The sequence below is a fragment of the Penicillium psychrofluorescens genome (assembly GCF_964197705.1).
Source record: "Penicillium psychrofluorescens genome assembly, chromosome: 4".
NCBI lineage: Eukaryota > Fungi > Ascomycota > Eurotiomycetes > Eurotiales > Aspergillaceae > Penicillium > Penicillium psychrofluorescens.
The window spans coordinates 2,748,567-2,767,676 of record NC_133442.1 but is presented as its reverse complement, the minus strand read 5'-3'; the positions used below and the strand labels follow the sequence as shown (position 1 = coordinate 2,767,676).

Below are 19,110 nucleotides of genomic sequence, written 5' to 3'. Positions count from 1 at the left end.
GGCTGGTCGGTCGACAACAATGTCACTCAATTGAAGACGACAGCATGGGATTCTTTGGCCGAAGAACAGAAAATTCTCACGCGCGACACCGCCGATGTTCGCCCGTGGACCCTTGGTTATATATGAGGCTGGGGATCTTTTCTTCCTTGCGTTTGCTGGTTGAGCCCGAGGGGATACGTCCAATCCTAGCGAGGGGTCTCAGCCATGATGTCATAGTGGAACACGCCAGCCAAGCAGCCGCTGATGCAAGAGCCATTGTGGCCGAGCCATTGCAGGGATTCTTTTTATACTGTCGCAGCCACGTTCATAAAAACAGTACCCCGACCCGATTCGCGTGTTTTGGTTGACATGGCATCAACATTCGAATTTCGTCGAGGTTTCGTCGGGGAAATGCAGAACGATATCATTGCGGGCCTATGATGTCAGCCCGCATGAGCTGTTGTACTTCTGATACAAGCCTGTCCAACACCAGGAGTTGGGGCCGAGATGTCATCCCGGACCGGTCTCCGTCGTCGGGGTTAGGAGCGTCGTCAAAAGTGTGGCCGAGATGCCAATAACCATTACCAAAGGAATACCAGATATCCGGAAAACCCTGTCGTATGTAGTGTCTGTGCGTTGCCGGCAGATTTAGCGTGAGCTCTGACAAGTCTAACTTAATAATGTTCTTAGTGCTGACGGTGACCGTCTGTACCATCTGTCCAACGACGACATAACTAATAATGTCCGTTTTTATTTTTTTTAACCTTTTCGGAGAAATGACCCCCCACCTACTATGGAGTAGCAATTGTTTGCTATCTCCCTGATGAGGCTAGTGGCTTTCCAGCCGGGCCTTCGTGCAGTACACTAAAGCTGGGCCGTCCATACAATGCCCTGCCTTTCAGCCTACTCGGCGTGAGAAGTCGGGTCCAACTGTTTGTACGGAAATAACTCGGCCAGCCACAAAAGTGTAACCAGTTCTAGAACTCCCCGAAAGAATCACAGTAGTAATAGTAATAATAATAGCAACAGTCAATCGTCCAACCCCAGATCTTCCCCCACCGCCCTGCTTCGAGCGGCCTTCTAGAATGATTATGTCAGCATATCCCTTTTGCTGCAAGATCGCGAACAATTTCTTGTTGACACCACCACTACGAACACCACCACCACCACCATGCCTCCCAAGTCCTCCTCCTCAGGTCCATCGGGCTTCACAAAATCTTACCTTCTCGCCTACAACACCCTCAACCTAGCAGCATGGGGCACCTGCGTCACCTACGCCGCGACCCTCCTCCTCTCCGGCACCGACCTACCAACAATCTTTAAACGCACCTATTCCCCCCTCCTGTTGGCGACGCAATCGCTCGCAATCTTGGAGATCCTGCACAGTCTAGCGGGCCTGGTGCGCGCCCCGCTCATGACCACCGCCATGCAGGTTGCGAGTCGGCTGCTGCTGGTCTGGGGCATCATGTACCCCTTCGGCGGCGATATCCTCGGTGCGGCGTCGCGCAAGGCCCAGCTGGGCGATTATGCATATCTGGGCTGTGTGGCAGCTTGGGGCGTTACCGAGGTGATCCGGTATGGGTTCTTTGCGATCACGCTTTCCGGGAATACCGTGCCGGAGTGGTGGACTTGGTTAAGGTGAGTTTGAGTTCGGGGACTGTGGTTGGTCAATTGGGTAGTGTGCTCATTCTTCTCCAGGTATAACACCTTTTACGTGCTCTACCCGATCGGTATCTCGAGCGAGTGCACCCTCATCTTCCAGGCTCTGGCGCCCGCGGCGAACATCAGTCCGTTCTTTCCGTATGCCCTTACCGTCATCCTCTTGGTCTACATCCCTGGTATGTTTTTCTCTTCGGCGCAATTGATCTTACGCGGTGGCTAATTTTCTTGATCAGGGTCGTATATCCTGTACACGCACATGATTGCGCAGAGACGCAAGGTTATGCGTGGGAAGAGCAAGGCGAACTAAACCGGAAATGGGGGCTTATGGGGAGTGGACGTGGAGAACGAAACGTCGGTTCAAAATATGGATGGTTATATCCATTGTAATCAAAGTGTCCATCTAGTTCTAGTGCAGACTGGGACGATAATATTTGGTAGTAGAGCAACGCAACTGTCTATAGAATTTTCATATAAATAGCTTCATAGCTCTCGCATGATATCCTGCACCGCCTTCGCAGCGAACCTCTTTCGCTCGTGCTCCGATAGATCGGAGCTCATCTCTAAAGACAGTATCAGTAAGTCTGAAAATATCACGCGGTGGTCGTAACGTACCCCGGATAGCTCTCATGCGCATCATCAGCGCCTCCATAGATTCAACCTTGATCTCACCATGCTCATCCTCTTGATCAAGCTCATCCTCGTCTCCGTCTCCGCCGCCGCGCTCAATTGCCATGCGAAGACCAAACATCTCGCGCTCCAGTTCATGGACTTCGTTATCAAACCCGACTGTCGGACCGAACTCATCGTCGTCAAAGTCCAGATCAACTTCGCCGTCTGGATCAAGCGTATCAACCGAGGACGTCCAGTCGTGTGTCTCCAGGACTTCCTTGATGCGAGGCATGCCCTCATATTCTACCAAACACAAACTAAATCAGCTGCATCCAAATGACCATCGATGTGTGCATACCTCCAAACCGATTCTTCGTCGGCTCCAGATTCTGCTCTCGCGGATCCCACTCGATAACCTCCCATCCCAGCAACCCCATATCAAACAGCTGGTCTTCCCACCACCCAACCGAGAATGGGGCATCATCGTCACCACCATCTCCCAGCTCATCCTCATCATCCCGGAGGCCCAGTTCATCAGAAGGATCAGCAGCCTGCGCCGCCTTCAATCCCTTCTGTCTCGAGCCAACCAACACAAAAACACCAGGCACATCACCAATCCCACCGCGCTCTTCATCAATGCGTTCTTTCACAGCGCCAACGCCGCGCATCAAGTCCCTCAGCGCGCGCACATCTTCACGCTCCGCTGGATCAGCATTCCCATTTATGTCCGGTTGTGGTTCGGACGGTATATCGCGCGGACTGCGCACGCAAACCACTAACGCGCCGACAGCTTCGCGGACGACCTCGGCTTCTGCGCTTAGAAACTCGGTGCGCCACTGCTCGGCCGTTGGAGGGGTCGTGTCTGTGTGGACAGTACCTGGTGTTTCTGTTGCGAGGGGAATCTCATCGACCCAGACGGGTATTTCGGCGGTGTAGTATTTTGATTGGATTTTGAGTGGGCTGTGCGTTGTATATCCCGCGAAGGTGGTGCTGGTGGTTGTGTTTGGGGCTGTAGCGTCAATGCTGGATTGTGGCGGGGTTGGGGAGTCGGCAGCAGAGGATGATGAGGTCTGCTTTTGTGGAGGGTCGAGGACAGGCACGCCGGTCAGGGAGTGTAGGAGTGGTGGGATGACCGAGACAGATTGCGAAGTTGGAGAGAGGATGAGCAGTCGGCGTGGGTTGGCGATGTGGCGGACTTGCTTGGAGGGCTTCGCGGGGGAGGCGGTGGGTGATGGCGCGGAGGCCATGATGAGTAGTGGAAGAGTGTAGCAGGGGTTATGAGGGTGAGGCTCAGCTGCTGCCGGTTAGTTGTGAGGAAGTGACCATCTCCGTGTTGCCGTCAAGGTGTGGATAAGAAGGGAAGATTTGTCCCCCGCAGAAGTTGCGGAGAGGCGCAACACATACAATATATTAGCTACGCTAAGCTATCAATTGGCTACAATCTGCGATACTCTTCTTCAAGGGTGTCTTCTGATTTGATACATAACTAATACTTCTGTGGTATCCACGCCCGACCGCACAGAGCAGAGTAGCCAGTCCAGCACGATAGAAAGAAAGGAAGCCTGAGAATATTTATGACCCCACGAACCAGACGAAGAAGAGAAAAACAAGGTCAAAAAACGCCGACCACGTGAAACAAGATCTTATTCCATCCCCAGCGACTCGATTTACCGTCCACGCCCACCCGCACGCGCCCGCTGCACCGTGGCTTTTCCACGCGCCAACCCGACACCGCGCCCGCGCTGGCCTCGTGAGCGGAACATGGGAGCATTTCTGCAGATAGAGAAGAGTAGGTTAGCAAGAAGATCCAGCCAAGAAAGGAGCGAAAGGAACAGAAAAGACAAGGGCAATGGCAATTGCAAATCCGACAGGGAAAAAGGAACCACACTAAACTCACCTCAACATATCCGGCACGATGAAGAAGCGCACATGACTGCCCCGAATATAAACCTGATCGAGATGCGAAACACGGCCATCGCGCGCGGTGACGGTGATATCCTTGAGTTGGACGTTCATGTTGTCTTCGGCTTCGAGGAGCTTCCCGCGGTAGACGACGCCGGATGTGATTTCGAGGGTGACGACGTGGCCCTGCAGAGAAAAGGTTCAGAGGGTTAGTGGTGTGTATCTTGGCCTTGGGGAAGGGGCGAGGACATACCTGTGCTTCATTGAGGAGCTTGATCGGGATGCCGATCGTGCTGGTGAGCTTGCCCATGGTGGTGGTGGCGGTGTGTGGGAAGGGAAAAATGAGAGAGGGAGGAATTCAATTAGAATGTATTATTAAAGCCGGCCCTCGTTGACAGCGACCGCTGTGACAGTCGATAGAGAAAAGGGAAGAAGGAGGAGGGAGGTCGTTGGCGGAGGGAATAATGAGGTGAGTGAGTTGCGGTGGAAATCGAAGGGCGCGAGTTTTGCGCTTGGCCCGTTTCCGCTTTAGTCACTAACTTATCCCCATCACCATGTCTACATTGTGACTGTACAGGTTTCTACCACGACAACGATACGACCTGAATATGGCCGCGCCCAACAGCAACCTGCGCGGCTTCAACCACGCCGTGTACACCCTCCTCAAACAACCCTCCCAGTTCCTCCCACACCTCACCATCCCAACACTCACCCATCTCCCCGAAGAGAATCTCGGCGCTCACCTCGTCAATCCCTCCTCCAAGAATACAAAACCACCTACTATCCGCGCCCTAGTCTTCGACAAAGACAACACGCTCTGCCCCCCGAAAACAACAACCTTCCCACCCCAAATCCTCACCAAACTACACTCCCTCCGCAACTCACCCACCTCGGCCTTCAAACATCCACACGCGATCCTAATCGTGTCCAACCGCGCCGGAAGCCACCCCTCGTTCGATTCCGAGGTGCGCGAGATAGAGAGCAAGCTGTCGCACGAGGGTGTCCCCATTCCCGTGTTTCGACTTCCTGAGGGCACGGAGAAGAAACCGTTTTGTGGGGAGGAGGTTGTGAGGTGGTTTCGTGAGAGGGGGGTGATACAGTCGCCGAATGAGATTGCGGTCGTGGGGGATCGGTTGGGTACTGATGTGCTTATGGCGGGCATGATGGGGAGTTGGAGTGTGTGGTGCAAAGAGGGTGTGTTTGAGGCTGGGGAGGAAGGAAAGCCTACGAGGAATCTTTTGGAGAAGATGGAGATCTGGGTGGAGAGGTATCTGAGGGAGTCGAGGGGGTATACGGCGCCGGCGCCGAGGGGGTGGAATCAATGAAGGAGTGAAGGAGTGAAGTGTATAATACTTACTGCATTGAGAGATAGATACTAAGCGTGTACACTATTTGGCGGAACTACTGGTAGTTTCAAATGATACAAATGAATTGATGCAGCCTATGTCAATCCCACACGCCCGTTTATCGTCTGCCCTGCGTCTCCATCCGGCTTCTGAGGCCGGGGCGCGAACGACTTCACTCGTGCGTGAACGCGCGACTCGGGTCAAGGGTCGCGCCGAGGCCGCAAGCAGGGCAGTCTGCGTGAGGGTAAGTGGCTCAAAAGGCCGATGGCGAGGAGACAGGATCATCACAATCTCAGGAGGGATGTAGTCCCCCAAACAAATCACCAAACACAAGAAAAAAAATGACAGGAGAAAAAGTAGTCTCCCAGTCCTGAGCGGGCTGCTTGGCATAGTCACGTAAATGGAAATGAGAATGAAGCCAAAAAAGTGAAACCTGACACCGAAATAGACGAGCAGGGAGGAAGAAAGATCCATGATTCACCAGAGTACCTGGGAATACATGAATATAAAAAAAATCCAAACGCTTCAGGACCGGCCCCAGAAAGAAAGGGAAAAAAAGGGTATTAATACAACAACCAGACACAAGAGGGGGAATATATGTCACGAAAAGGGCGAAAAAAAAACACAAAAGAAAAGACAAAATCTAGCCGGTCATCGCCAATGGGGCGATTTGTCGGATGAGAAGACCAAGTTTTGGATTGCATCCAAACCGGGCAATAGGAATCTCATCAGACGACGCGGTGATTCACATTGAAGACCCATTAACAACCACGCGCCCCGAGCACTCCACGCGCCACCAATGAAAAGATCAAGAAGACGAAAACTCCATTCAGGACCCAGAGGGCATGCCGTGTGAGTTCACATCATCGAGATTCCCCATGTTCTGGTGGGAGTAGTCACCCAGGGCTGGCGAAGGGTGCCCAGTAAACCCATGCATGGGCAGGTCGAAACTGGGGGCATCTTGCGACACACCAAAGTTTACTTGCTGCTTGGAATACATGTCGTTCATCGAGATACCATCGTCAACGAAGGGCGATTGTTGGTCGTGCGTGAAACCGTACATATCAGACGAAGAGTGCGACATGTTCGAAAGGGGAGGCGAGTGGTCCGCAATCAAGGGATCCGCAGGGCTCACACTGGAGTATGGGGACGCCGTGTGAGAGCCCAAGGTCGAATTGTCGTTCGGTCGGGGAGAGGCGTACGATACGTTGAAAGACGGGGCCATGCTAGCAACGGGCGTTGATTCTCCCTGTACAGTGGTGTTGAACATGGACGGGCTCGCGAAATCAGATGGCGATGCAGTTGTCGCTGCAGACATTGGATTCCGGAATTCGAGGCCATAGCTGTCAGTCTCAAGACGCAGGTCTGTGGGAAGAGCATGCACGGATTGAGGAACCGGTGCGTAGATGCCAGTATCAGCGTGGCTGAACGCAGCCGGGGTCTGCGGAAGGTGGTACGAAGAGGTCGGGCCTTGAAAGGCTGAAAGGTCAATCGCTGCGGGCACCGAACGGCTGCGTTGGCGCTTATGACCGCGGGGAGCAGGGGGCATCATGATACCCAAATGATGGGTGTCATGATACATGCCCAGGAAAGGAGCAGCATTGGCAAAGTGATTGGGTTGGGAAGCCGGACGTTGTATAAACGGCGGTGACATCGCCCCCTGCATCGCAACGGAATTGTTGTTGTTGCTGCTGCTGTTGTTGTATGCCAGGCGATTCTGGAAGGACTCGAGCGAGACCAGCTTGGCCAATTGGACACTCAAGACTTTCGGGTGGCCACCTAGATGGTGCACCATAATACGACTGGCTTGCTGCTCTTCCGTGAAGTCGCCGCACTGGTAGAATCCTCCAGAGTTGGAGGAGTCCATGTAGAACATTGGCGGACGGTTCAGCTCCACAACAAGGCCACCTGGTCGAGGCGGGGCGCCATTGGGCCCCGGGCCAGAATCACCAGTTTCCAAGGTAATGTTCTTGATATAGGCAAAAGGGTACTCGATTTTATAACCAGCAGAGTCGTTGTTGATATAGTACGTCATGCAGGCCTTGTCGGGCGAGTAGAAGATGACAAGATCCATCGCATTTTGGCCAATGCGACGCCAGTTTCCGACAGTCAAAGACCGGCAGGTGAAGTGAGAGATCACTGGGCAAGTTAGCAAGTTGGTCATCAAACTTGGTGCGGACTACATACCAACTTTGCCAGACGGGTTCTCGTTGGCATACATACTGCCAGGTGCAGCGAAACCGCCAGTGTGCCCCAGGGAATCTCCGGAGCCCTGCTTGTTCGGGTCGAACTGCATCGCGAGGTAATGGCGCATGGACTCTGGGATGGAGTCACAGCCCTCACCAGTCTCAATGCTCTTCTTCGCGAGCATCTTAATTTTGGCACGGCTATTTCTGGTCAGCACGATATTCTAAGAACCGCACGGGATAGACTTACCGGTTCTGGAACCAAATCTGAACCGACCGCTCCGTCATGCTGATATCCTGCGCAATGCGTTCCCTCGTCGCAGCAGTCGGAGTCGGGTTCTTGTTGAACTCGACCTCGAGAGTGACGAGCTGATCCTGAGTCGCCCGCTGTCGTTTATTGTTCTTCTGCTGCTGGGTCAGAGTGCTTTTGCGCGGAGGTCGGCGGGACGCCGTCGACGACGGAGCCGTAGTGGCGCTCGACGGGGATGGCGACGGAGTCGAGTCTGAGGCAGGTGGTGAGGATGAGGGTGCCTTGATGGCCGCGCCGTGACCCTGTGGGTCGGGTGTTTCCGAAGACATCATGCAGTCGGAATGATATCAAATATTCGGCCAGCAAAATGACAACGGTGTTCGACGTATGTGGTGTAAGTTTTTGTGTATATAGGTTGTTCACCAGAGCGTGACGATCCGGTCGACAAGTGAATGGTTGCGGTTGATCAGCGAGTTTTTCAAACCCTGGTATCTCGAAGCAGCCTCAGGCGCGAGAGGATTCGAATGCTGATGGTGAAATGAATGGAAGGTGTTCTGACGAAACGGGTCGAAGGACGTCGATGTCAGGAACCCGGGGGGGGCGTTTGGGGGTTGGGAGGGGGAATCGGGGCGCGTCACAGAGGCGCCCGGGGAAAATAAAGAGTGAAGAAGAAAGAAAAGCCGGCCTATGCAGCTTGAATCAAAAGGCAGTTGGATTCTTCCGGCTGCAGCGAATGGAAGTCGGGACGCGACCGAGTCGCAGGAGCGCGGTGGTGAATCGCAAAAGCCGGGTTGAAGTCGATCAACGGGAGGAACGGATGGGGGAACCGTTCGGGGAAGCGAAGAGATGGGGCAGAAAGAGCGGGACGGCCGTCGTGAAAGAGTGAAACGAGCGACCAGGCAGCAGGAAAAGAGAAAGAAAAAGAAAGAATGGAGGGGATGGGATGGGGGAGGGGGAAAGGAAGGGAAGCGAAGGAAGAAGGAAGAGCAGAGAAAGAGGAGATCCAGGAGATGCTGACTACACGACGAACTGCCCGACTTGGGCTCGTGGGGCTTGGGTCGCTTGCAACCGCCCAAACAGCAACAAGGCTGGTTTGGCCCCTGCATGGCCTCCTTGCTGGAACCCCTCCTGGTGACCCTGGACGATTCTTATTGTCCGAGCCACACGCCCTCCCATTGCTCGTTGCGAACTGCCGACACCGCCACCACGTGAGGAGGAGGAGGGTGTTTGGACTCCACATATTGGTTCTCCGGACCATTGATGACTATTGAGTACTATTACATACTAACGCTCTACTGGGATCGAATGGGACGCTTCTCTCTCTAGTCCGTATTGTGAATAAGATCTCCTACTTTTCCACACGCACAACCATTCGACAATTGCATTCTTCCCCTGGCCAGCCCAACTGCGTCCACGGATCCAGGGGGCCACTAGCACAGGGGCAGCCAATCACGCTACAATGGTCGGGCGCCCTTCACACTGTTCCTGACGCACGTGACACGTCAACGGAGCAGATTCTGCGGGCGACCACAGTCTGGCCGCCCAGACCAAGCTATATTTAGCACACGCCTGATTCCCCGTGCCCTAACACCCCATGTAACAGAATACCACCCCTGCAGGGATTAAAATATAAACAAACACGACTCCCGATCCAGCGCTTTGATCGCCGCCTCCGGAGTGGCCGATGTGTCGGTCTGCTGCCAGATCTGCTCGGTCAGTGACATCGCCAGGTTGCGCTGTTGCTCGCGGTAATACGCCGTCATCTCCTCGTGCTTCTGCCGCACCCACTCACGATCGGTCGGCGTCACGGCTTCTCGGGCGGCCAGGTAGAAGGGTTGTGGGAGAGATGAATCGGGCCCGCAACCTGTGTAGAGGTGGCCCATCAGGCGGAAACAGGTATGCGACAAGTGCTGCACCCGGGCCGAGCAGGTGGCGTCCCGGAACACACGGCGTGCGAGTAGTAGATGGGCGGTCCAGTAGAAACATTCTGTGAGAATTTCGAGTGGTGGAGAGGTGTTGGTGATTGTCCCCGTGTATCGCAATCCCCAGGCACGAAGCTCATTCTCCAGGCAAAATGCTTCACCGAGAACACTATCCATAGACACGCCCTTCCCTAGTCCCTCATCCACATCACAGGCCAGGTGGGAGATTCGCACAAGAAAACACATCAAGGGCTGAGGACAACCCGTCATTTTGTGAAACGAGGGCTCCGTCAGATCCCACCGCGGGCCATCGGGCTGATATAACACGAAATCCCGGGGGGCATATGGTCGACGTTGTCGAGAGATGGCCAGCATTACATCAACCATCGCGAAGCGCTGAGCTGTCATGCGTGCGAGAGGGCTCTCCGGGATATGGTGGAAACGATTCAATGTCTGCATGAGAAATAGTGCGCACTTGATATGCGGCTCGAGTACCCCGTCGGCAGTTTGGGCGACCACAATGCCTTGTAAGACGACGGCAGTGAGAAGAGCCTCATGGTCCCGGTTTCGCTGCACCGCGGTGCTTTGTAGAGAACGCCGGGTCTGCGTGTTGATGACGGCGAGGTTGTGTCCGATTGTTCGGAGCATTCGCTGCTGACGCTCTGCAGCCACAGATACGCTGCTCAGTCCGAAATTGAGCATATGCTCCGTCGCGATGCACACGATGGTCTCGAGCAGGATCGGTGACGACAGAGCTGCGACGGATACTTGGCGGTAGGGATTGTCTGGCCCATCTAACGCGGGCACATTCGATGATACAAGTCTCACATCTGGGAAAGAAATCAGTACTCGAATGATAGTTGAAGAATAGGGAAGCATACAATACTCCCACGCAACCTTTTCTTCAGTAGATCCAAATCCGACATCTCCAAACAATGCAGGCGACCTCCTTATCCGTTCTGGGAGTGGTTGATCTCCTCTGCGTCGGGGTCTGTGTCTTGACAAACACGGCTCCGTCTGCCTGATCCACTTGAAGTCCGAGGGGTACTTGCAATTGAGTCCTCGCTCTGCACAGAGCGAACACAGAGGTTGTTGCTCATCGCACTTCTGGTGTTTCTTGCGACACTCGAGACATCCTGCCGCTCCTGTTAGTTAAGTGTCCGATACCCGACTATCAAAACAGTCCATACCACTTCGCGATCGCGAGAATCGTTCTCGAGGCATTCTTTGTAAGACAAGAACTCATGACGGTGAGTTGACTGGATTCCCCGCTGCTTATCGCTGGTCACTGTCTGATTGGTTCGGTGGAGAGCGAGCCAGCTTAACATTTCCCTTTGTGGATTAGGGTTAGTTAGCCGCCTTGGTGGTAAGGCATCAATCCTAAACTCATAGTACGAGAAGGAGAGAATAGTCATGAATCAACTGGAAAATAGTGGCTGAATGGGGTCCCCGAGCTAGCTAATGGCAATTTGAAAAATCAAAATTGGTGAGCATCTCAGCTATGCCTAAATGAGTAGATATCCACTACGTAGGGAGTGTGCCCAGACTTATCAGCCATTAGTGTAACATCTCTCGAGTGCCAATTGCCTTTGAACAGTTACCGGGAAAAACGACATGAAAACAAGCAATCATAGCACAAAAAATACAGCTAACCCAAAACTTCCTGGATCACACGAGCCGTCCGATCGACAATCGTCTCTATCTCAGCCTTGGTAGTATTGTACGGCGGCGCCAGAATAATATGATCGCCATTCTTGCCATCAATCCCCCCATTTCCAGGCATGAGCGAGATAGAATAATCGGGCTTCAAGCCAGCAGTGTGAAGCGTCCACGCCAGGGTCTTCGAGGGAGAATATGGTTCTTTTGTGGTCTTATCCTGCACAAATTCGAGCTGGAATAATGTCAGTCAAGCACCGATCACAAAACAGAATGAAGAGGCTACTTACAGCCCAGAACAGACCCCTCCCACGGATATCACCGACATGGGGATGACTGTCCAATCGCTCGTGAAGAAGCTGGCCGAGATACTCGCCCATGGCCCGCACATTCGCGAGAAGATTGTCTTCTTGTATAAGTTTCTGCACCTTGTACGCGGCCGCACATGAGACTGGGTGGCCTTGGTACGTCTGCCCGTGAACAAATGCTCCTGTACCCTTGGTCAAGGTATCCACAACGTGCTTGTTAATCAGCAAGCCTGCGATGGGTGCATAGCCAGCACCGAGACCCTTGGCAATGGTCTGGAGATCCGGGACGACGTCTTCCTGCTCCCAGGCGTGAAGGGTTCCCGTTCGTCCCATTCCAGACATCACCTCGTCCAATATCAATAGGGCACCGTGCCGCTCGCAGACGACCTTCATTGCTTTGAGATATCCCGGCAATGCGGGCACACACCCTAGGGTCTAGATCGTGTTAGGCTGGTTTGTAACGTTCCATGTATCTTTCTGAAATACTCACAGCGCCGGTCATAGTTTCAGCCACGAATGCACACACAGTATCTGGTCCCAATCTCTGGAATTCATCCTCGAGTTCCTGGGCCAGTCGAGCTACATAGCTCTCGGTGGTTTCGTTGCTCTGCATATTGCGGTAAGGATAGCACTGCGAGACATGATGGACATTTTTCGACAGGATGTTCTCGTAGATGGCTCTGCGAGCAACATGATGTCCGACAGCAAGTGATCCTAGCGTGTTGCCATGGTAGGACGACTGGCGGGAGATGAGGTTGATACGCTGGGGCTGTGGAGTTGGTAATTCGGTGAAATACTGAATTGCCATTTTGACAGCTGCCTCGACAGCTTCGGTACCTATTATAAACGGAGGTCGTTAGTACTTGACGTGGCATGAAGAGGACTGATCTGAGTATTACCCGAGCTCACAATGAACGAGCGGGACATCTTGCCCCCGGTTGAGTTAACAAGAAACTTGGAAAGATCCTCTGCAGCGCTGTTGGTGAAATACAAAGAGTAGCAGTAGGGGATCTTTTGCAGCTGATCTAGGATGGCGGCGTGCACACGCTCATCACTGTGGCCGAGACAGGAGACCGCAGCACCGCAAGTGGCATCCAGGATTTCTTGACCATCATCCGTGATCAGGTAGCTGCCTCTCCCTCCAACGATGTTGAGAGGCTTTTGGCGAAGCTGTCGGTAGAGGACCGCACTTTGGGGATCGGTAGCTTCATTCTCAATGGGCTTTCCAGTCATGGCGGGTGCCGGGGAGACAGTGCTGGTTGGCTTATAGTCACCCATAATGTGTGTTCGTTGAAATTGACTTGAATAAATGAAACAAGCCTCAAGGGATCAAAGAGGAATAATCTTGTCAAAGGTCAGTCTACTCATGGAGGTGGACGCGCCTCAATATATACCTGGCCAACGCCAAGAACAGACCGTGACTTTGCCGACCAGTCGCCATATCAGATAGATCCGTGACAGATAACCGTGATTGGCCCTTTCACGATGTGTTTGTCCACAATTGTAGATGACAGTATGGAAGACCATCGGGAGGCTATTCCCGAAAGGGAAATATTTGTCGGATCCACATTTGATAACCCGCATCTGACCTGATTGTTGCATAGAGCGCGATAAGCTCAGCACAGTTGGTAACTTTGTGTTGCCGCGTCAACTTGTTCGTGCTTGGGCCACGCTTGAGTGCTGTAGTTTGTGGATTGGTCAGCGGCGCCGAGGTCAAATAGGGATGCCACTTCTCCAACAGTCATAGATCTATAGCTTCTAGTCATTAGAGTTCAGCACGTACGTATCGCTTATAGCATAAATATTTGATTGGCGGTCTCCATGGCATGGCTAGAATGACAATCCACCACCGATGTGATCAAGCCACGGCGATCCGGAACCGTAACAAGTCCTTCTCCGAAATCTCATCGAACTTCTTCTCCAGCTCGCTGACATCCCATTTACAAGAGAGGAACCGGCCATTCAGAACCTCCTTCCTAGCACCGGGCTTGGTCAACCAGACGCAAAAAGCACCGACCAAATCAGGACTATCGATCAAGGCCGCTTCAAGTCCAATTATCAGCTCAAATGATTTATTGGAGACGAACACCAGGGGAAAACGTACCAGACCAGAACTCCTCCGACACAACCTTGTGTGCGAATTCACTTTGAAGCCCACCTGGATGCAAGCTTGTACAGAATATGCCTTTGCTGGCATATTGCTCATTGATCATCTCGATCAAGCGTGTCTGTGCCGCCTTGCTTGCACAGTAATGGGCATGCGCAGCCCACCCGGCCACCATGGGCGCAGATATAGAGCTAATCCCAATAAAGCTTTTGGCCCCAGTTTCACTTGCCAGCAATAAAGGTAGGAAGTGATGGGCAGCATGAAAGCAGCCTACTGTATTGACATCGAACGCGGTCTGGAAGTCGCTGGGCAACTCTTTCAAGACATCTGCAACCATCGGGCCGGAGTAGCCTGCATTCACCGCCACAACATCTAAATGGCCGTCGAACTCGGATTTTGTCGTTCGGGTAAGAGACTCGACGCTAGCGCTGGATGTGATATCGCATTCTGCAACCACGACCTTAGTGGCGGGGTTGATGGAACGGACTTCGTTGGCTGTCTCTTCCAGTGCGAAGCGTGTCCTTGCAGCCAAGATGAGACCGGATGCCCCGGCTTGCACATATGCCCTGGCGATCCCACCTGCTGCTGCTCCTCTTCCGCCAATTATACAGACTACATAAGGGGAAGGCAGCTTAACCCGCGATGGATCGATGGCTGGGTAAGGCTTTGTGTGGAGGGTGGGGACGAAGTTCCGAATATGCTGAGCATTCAGTTGGCTCGGAGTTGACATCTTGATCTTGAATTTTGCAGAGAGAAAATTGACCATTGATGACACCAAGAGAAACGGTTCGGTGGTTATACTTGCTCCCAAGTCAGTTTTGGGTGGCCGACTCGGGGGCGAGTATGTTCAATCCATGATGGATTTATCGGAGTTAATTTCTTCTCTTAATGCTGGGTAGTAGGTGATGACATATACTACGTCCAATAAGAATTATAGGACAGTTTTGTTCTGCCTAAAGTCCGTCCATGACAGCATCCTAGTGAGAATAGTTACTAGTTATATACTTGTACTCCTTGTCAGCATTGTCGGCCTTAAATGTTGGCCACGACGTTGAATGTGGTAGTGACGCCCAAGGGACAGGTCAGCTGCCAATTGCAAAACGTTCATTCCCGATTGCGACTCATACTAGTCTAGATATAGTTAGATAGCGGTCCTGAATGCTTGCTCTTAGCGTCATTTGTAGTTGGAACCGAACGCTCTGCAATTGGCATGTCAGATAATTACTTAGTGACGCCAATGGGGCCGAACGCGTCCATGCTGACTCACTTCGAAGCAATCAAGATTTGTTGTTGCGATTCTCTGCCCTACGTAAGACTTTTTAATAAATCGAATCAAATTTCACCAGGTACTTCATGTCGATACTAATTTCATATCACCTAAAATACCACTCAATATGGTCCCCTCTTCTTTCTTCCACTTCCCCATACAAACTTTGTCCAACGACCGCGTGAAGCTGGTACCCTTCGACCCCGAGCACCACATAGACACGTTCTTTCGCCTATCAGAGCCGCACCCGGAGTTGTATGCACATATGACCCATGGGCCATATCCATCTGCTGCAAAGCTCAAAGACGACTTCTATGAGCGAGGCAACAGGCACCTACTCTCCTTTGCCAACCCAGACTCTTTCACTTTTGCTATCATCGATAAGACGCGTCCATCATCTCCAGAGGACCCTGAGGGTGAACTAGCCGGCACTGTGAGTTACTGTGACGCATCGGCAGTACATCTCGTCACCGAAATTGGGTTTATCATCATTCTCCCACCGTATCAACGGAGCCATGTGGCAACCAATGCTCTCGGACTGCTCTTGAATTATGCTCTGAATGAGCCCGACCAAGGAGGGCTTGGTCTTCGCAGAGTGCATTGGATGGCTAGTGCGGCCAATACAGCCAGTGCGCGACTTGCAGAGAGAATGGGGTTCGAAAGAGTCGGATTCACGCCGTGGCAAATGCGATTCGTCAAGGGTAAAGAGAAGGGCAAAATTGGAAACGGTAAGGAACCACCCTCTGGAAGTGACCCAGCGGATCTGTGGAGGGATACGGTTGATCTAAGCCTAGCATGGGACCAGTGGCAGAGAGGTGCAAAAGAGAAAACCCAGAAGGCAATGGTCAGATAGAAGCCAAAAATGGTATTATCTAGTGTTCCTCGCTTTCATTCAAGCGTGATCGAAGCCACGCTGCGAAAGGTTCAAAGAAATGCGTATTCTGGTTCTGGGGCCTGTTGCAAAAGGCCAGAAGGGCACGGTATCGATCGGATGCGGTGGTCTCGGTCACATAAAGGACCTTGGCTAGGTCTACTGGGCATAGATATGGTGGCTGCCTCGCATCTTCACAAACAGATGCGGTGCCCTGCATTGAGCATGCGTAGTACACGCAGTGAGCCATGCCAAAGCAATGTCCCAATTCGTGGCTCGCTGTGCGGCATACTCGACCTAACCAAAGGGACGACATTGATGACAGTAGAGTTCCAACCTGAGGGAGAGATCGGTAGGCTGATAGTGCTTGTTTCATAGGCCCAACTGGAGGATCCAGTGGTGACGACGACGTCTGCACTCCTCGGGTCCTGTGTTGGGATTGTTTCAGCCGTTTGGCGCTGGGCTGAGTTGATCCAAAGGTAGATATGTATTTCGCACAATGCGATGCTGGCCAAGAATGAAGACGATCGATATGCTGGATGTCATCTAGGCTAGGATTGTATCGCGTGCTAGATACCACAGCAACACGGCTGCCCCCGTATGCACGGCCGCAGACGAATGTGTCGTCCTCATCCTCGTAGAGATCAAAATTCACGAGAAGCAACAATGAATATGCGTCTTTTGGTAAAAGACTAATTGCGGCATCGAGAAGATCATCAAGATTTAGCTGGCCATCATATAGACCGTCTGGCGAGGGGCGTGCCCGAATCCTCACGCACTCATCGCCAATTGCTAGGCCCACGTATTTTGGCACACGAGAACCGGTCGACTTTTTAGACCGAACGTTTTCTTCTTCCCAAGGCATGAAACGCAAGACTGGCGACTGCATCATCTTGACATCTAGGCCATGATAGAAAGCGGCCAGATAATCGCAAACGTCTTTCGTACCAGGGGCCGGTGTCTCTTGCTTATTTCTGGGGGAATTAGGTTTGTTCCAGGTTCGCATGAAAGGAACCTGTGCACTAATCTCCAGAGCCGGTACGACGTAAACAGTTTTCCGTTTTGCAGTCACCGGATTGCGGTGTTCTTCATCCTTCCACTCCTGAAAGCTCTGGGTATCTGCTTCTTGGTCTTCGAAAAGATCATCTCCAGGTAGCAACAAGGGAGCAGGGAAGCTTGACGGGCAATCTTTTAGAAACGCTATATTGTTCTTCTGCTCAATTGAATCATTTCCTTTGATCGCCCCAACACGTTCGCGTGGACCAGGCGGTTTGAAAGCCGCCTCGGTAGCATGAGGGGAAGACGAGAAGCAGACAGAGGAATGACCACACTTTGAAAGCAGGGACTCAGACATCTCAAGAAGATTCTGTTGGTGAAGGGGGATTTCTTGGCTGAATGTAAGATCGAAAGAGACTGGGGCCAAGGACGAGATGAGGCTCATTAGGGGGGCGCACGAGCCCCTTAAGGCCCGCTCCAAGATTCAATTTCTCGCCATGTATAATCGCAGAGATATGACAGTATAATTTAGCTTTGAGAAAACTCATATTGACAACCGAATTTTTTGTTTGAAGATTTTCATACACACAGTTCATGTATAGACGTGGGATTATAATACAACGCCATCATAGTAAAGCCCCTCGAGCCTGAAACCACGCCTTGGCCTTGTCAATACCTAAAACTGTAACCAACAGCATCTTTGTAAACAAATCCACATCGTCTGCGTGCGCGTTTTGTAGCACATCTGAGAAATCGGCATTTGTAATAACAAAATGCTGTCTTTCGGTCCAGGCAACTGCAAAATCAAATGCAGTCTCAGCATTCCATAGATGTGCTGATGAATACCACGCATGTACGAGGCCCAATCGCCCATCACAATACATGGAGGCAGTTCCTTGCAACAATTTATAGATTTGGCTAGAATAAAGCCCAAGAAGGACCGTCCGACGTGCTGATTCTTGGAAAGCCCATGAGGTCCAGAAGTCCATGATCGATTCCATTGACGAAGGAAGGAGATCAGCGGGATTTGCAGGATCAGGGAGATGCAGGCAACCGAGTAGTGAGAAAATGGCTGACTCTAGCATCGGAAATACTTTCTCCGTAGCTGCGCAGAAGCGGATGTCACTGTCGAACATGTGCATGATCTGGTAGAAGATCAAAGACTGTGTGCGAGCAAGTAATTCGACGGCTGATGTCAAAAAGGGTGTTGATTCAAGATCATGAATGCGGGATTCGAGTATAGATAATACGACTGGTGTATTGATTGGGTTTTTTGATATGTAGAGAGAGCAACAGGCATAGCAATCTGTGGGGGCGTAAGCTCTAAGTTGGGAGTAGAGTTGATCGTCCTACCTTGCATTACTTTAGGCATACCATCTTTATGTAGCTGACGATGACACCATGGCGTTCTACCCTCTGTGACCATCATCCGAGGTGCTTCCTGGAGTATATCGATAGCAAATTGTAATTTCGAGGCTATAGCATCCGAGAGAGATTTGCTTGGCATTTTCTTCGACGTAACCACTTCCAATCCATGTGAGGCAAGTGGATTATGAGGCTGCTCTATAAGGGGTAGTGGGAATGTTGTATTTGCCAGATTTGATTGAAAATATGCTGTGTCGAATGGACACGGGCCCACATTAAATGGCGAGAGTAGATCGAATTCGTTTATGATATCCGGGTTGTTATTGAGAGTGGGCGATATATTTTCGGAACACGCCTCGGGAAAAAAGACATCAAGAGGATTATCCGAGCTCTCCAAGGGCTGCCTGCCGGGATAGATGCAAGGTATGTTCCGACGCACACATCGAAGGCAAGCGGGGAAGGCAAGATCACAACGACGCTTACCTTTTTTGCAAGCATCGCAGGATTTCCGCCGCGGAGGAGCATTGCCGTGTTTTGAAATCAACTCATACATTATAAACGAAGGACATGTTTCGTGTGAAAGCGATTTCTCCGAAGGACGACCCGGCGAAAATAATAGTGGGGGGATCTGTCAGCTTCGTGGATTACGTCAGCCTTGTAGCGGAGTTCCGCACGTTATAATAT

The 19,110-nt window shown here is 52.0% G+C and overlaps 9 protein-coding genes across 9 annotated transcripts; 3 read left to right on the top strand and 6 right to left on the bottom strand.

Annotated features, from left to right (window-relative positions):
• Positions 1-1,150: 1,150 nt before the first annotated feature.
• PFLUO_LOCUS6678 (uncharacterized protein) lies at positions 1,151-1,948 on the top strand (the record flags this gene model as incomplete). Its single annotated transcript, XM_073784243.1, has 3 exons — positions 1,151-1,617; positions 1,678-1,817; positions 1,875-1,948. The coding sequence occupies 3 exons, from the start codon at positions 1,151-1,153 to the stop codon at positions 1,946-1,948; spliced, it is 681 nt and encodes a 226-aa protein (XP_073640718.1).
• Positions 1,949-2,121: 173 nt separating this feature from the next.
• On the bottom strand, positions 2,122-3,497 carry PFLUO_LOCUS6677 (uncharacterized protein; the record flags this gene model as incomplete). The annotated part of the gene is made up of 3 exons (XM_073784242.1): positions 2,122-2,201; positions 2,254-2,553; positions 2,609-3,497. 3 exons carry the CDS (start codon positions 3,495-3,497, stop codon positions 2,122-2,124), a joined length of 1,269 nt encoding a protein of 422 aa, XP_073640717.1.
• Positions 3,498-3,917: 420 nt separating this feature from the next.
• PFLUO_LOCUS6676 (small nuclear ribonucleoprotein Sm D3) lies at positions 3,918-4,462 on the bottom strand (the record flags this gene model as incomplete). The annotated part of the gene is made up of 3 exons (XM_073784241.1): positions 3,918-4,023; positions 4,148-4,338; positions 4,406-4,462. The coding sequence occupies 3 exons, from the start codon at positions 4,460-4,462 to the stop codon at positions 3,918-3,920; spliced, it is 354 nt and encodes a 117-aa protein (XP_073640716.1).
• A 298-nt stretch (positions 4,463-4,760) lies between these two features.
• PFLUO_LOCUS6675 (uncharacterized protein) lies at positions 4,761-5,477 on the top strand (the record flags this gene model as incomplete). Its single annotated transcript, XM_073784240.1, has 1 exon — positions 4,761-5,477. The coding sequence occupies one exon, from the start codon at positions 4,761-4,763 to the stop codon at positions 5,475-5,477; it is 717 nt and encodes a 238-aa protein (XP_073640715.1).
• Positions 5,478-6,327: 850 nt separating this feature from the next.
• PFLUO_LOCUS6674 (Transcription factor) lies at positions 6,328-8,263 on the bottom strand (the record flags this gene model as incomplete). The annotated part of the gene is made up of 3 exons (XM_073784239.1): positions 6,328-7,637; positions 7,686-7,885; positions 7,935-8,263. 3 exons carry the CDS (start codon positions 8,261-8,263, stop codon positions 6,328-6,330), a joined length of 1,839 nt encoding a protein of 612 aa, XP_073640714.1.
• A 1,293-nt stretch (positions 8,264-9,556) lies between these two features.
• PFLUO_LOCUS6673 (uncharacterized protein) lies at positions 9,557-11,080 on the bottom strand (the record flags this gene model as incomplete). The annotated part of the gene is made up of 3 exons (XM_073784238.1): positions 9,557-10,686; positions 10,738-10,992; positions 11,047-11,080. 3 exons carry the CDS (start codon positions 11,078-11,080, stop codon positions 9,557-9,559), a joined length of 1,419 nt encoding a protein of 472 aa, XP_073640713.1.
• A 424-nt stretch (positions 11,081-11,504) lies between these two features.
• PFLUO_LOCUS6672 (uncharacterized protein) lies at positions 11,505-13,098 on the bottom strand (the record flags this gene model as incomplete). Its single annotated transcript, XM_073784237.1, has 4 exons — positions 11,505-11,747; positions 11,803-12,255; positions 12,311-12,657; positions 12,720-13,098. The coding sequence occupies 4 exons, from the start codon at positions 13,096-13,098 to the stop codon at positions 11,505-11,507; spliced, it is 1,422 nt and encodes a 473-aa protein (XP_073640712.1).
• A 580-nt stretch (positions 13,099-13,678) lies between these two features.
• Positions 13,679-14,657, bottom strand: PFLUO_LOCUS6671 (uncharacterized protein; the record flags this gene model as incomplete). The annotated part of the gene is made up of 2 exons (XM_073784236.1): positions 13,679-13,863; positions 13,925-14,657. 2 exons carry the CDS (start codon positions 14,655-14,657, stop codon positions 13,679-13,681), a joined length of 918 nt encoding a protein of 305 aa, XP_073640711.1.
• Positions 14,658-15,459: 802 nt separating this feature from the next.
• On the top strand, positions 15,460-16,047 carry PFLUO_LOCUS6670 (uncharacterized protein; the record flags this gene model as incomplete). Its single annotated transcript, XM_073784235.1, has 1 exon — positions 15,460-16,047. One exon carries the CDS (start codon positions 15,460-15,462, stop codon positions 16,045-16,047), a length of 588 nt encoding a protein of 195 aa, XP_073640710.1.
• Between the last annotated feature and the right edge of the window lie 3,063 nt (positions 16,048-19,110).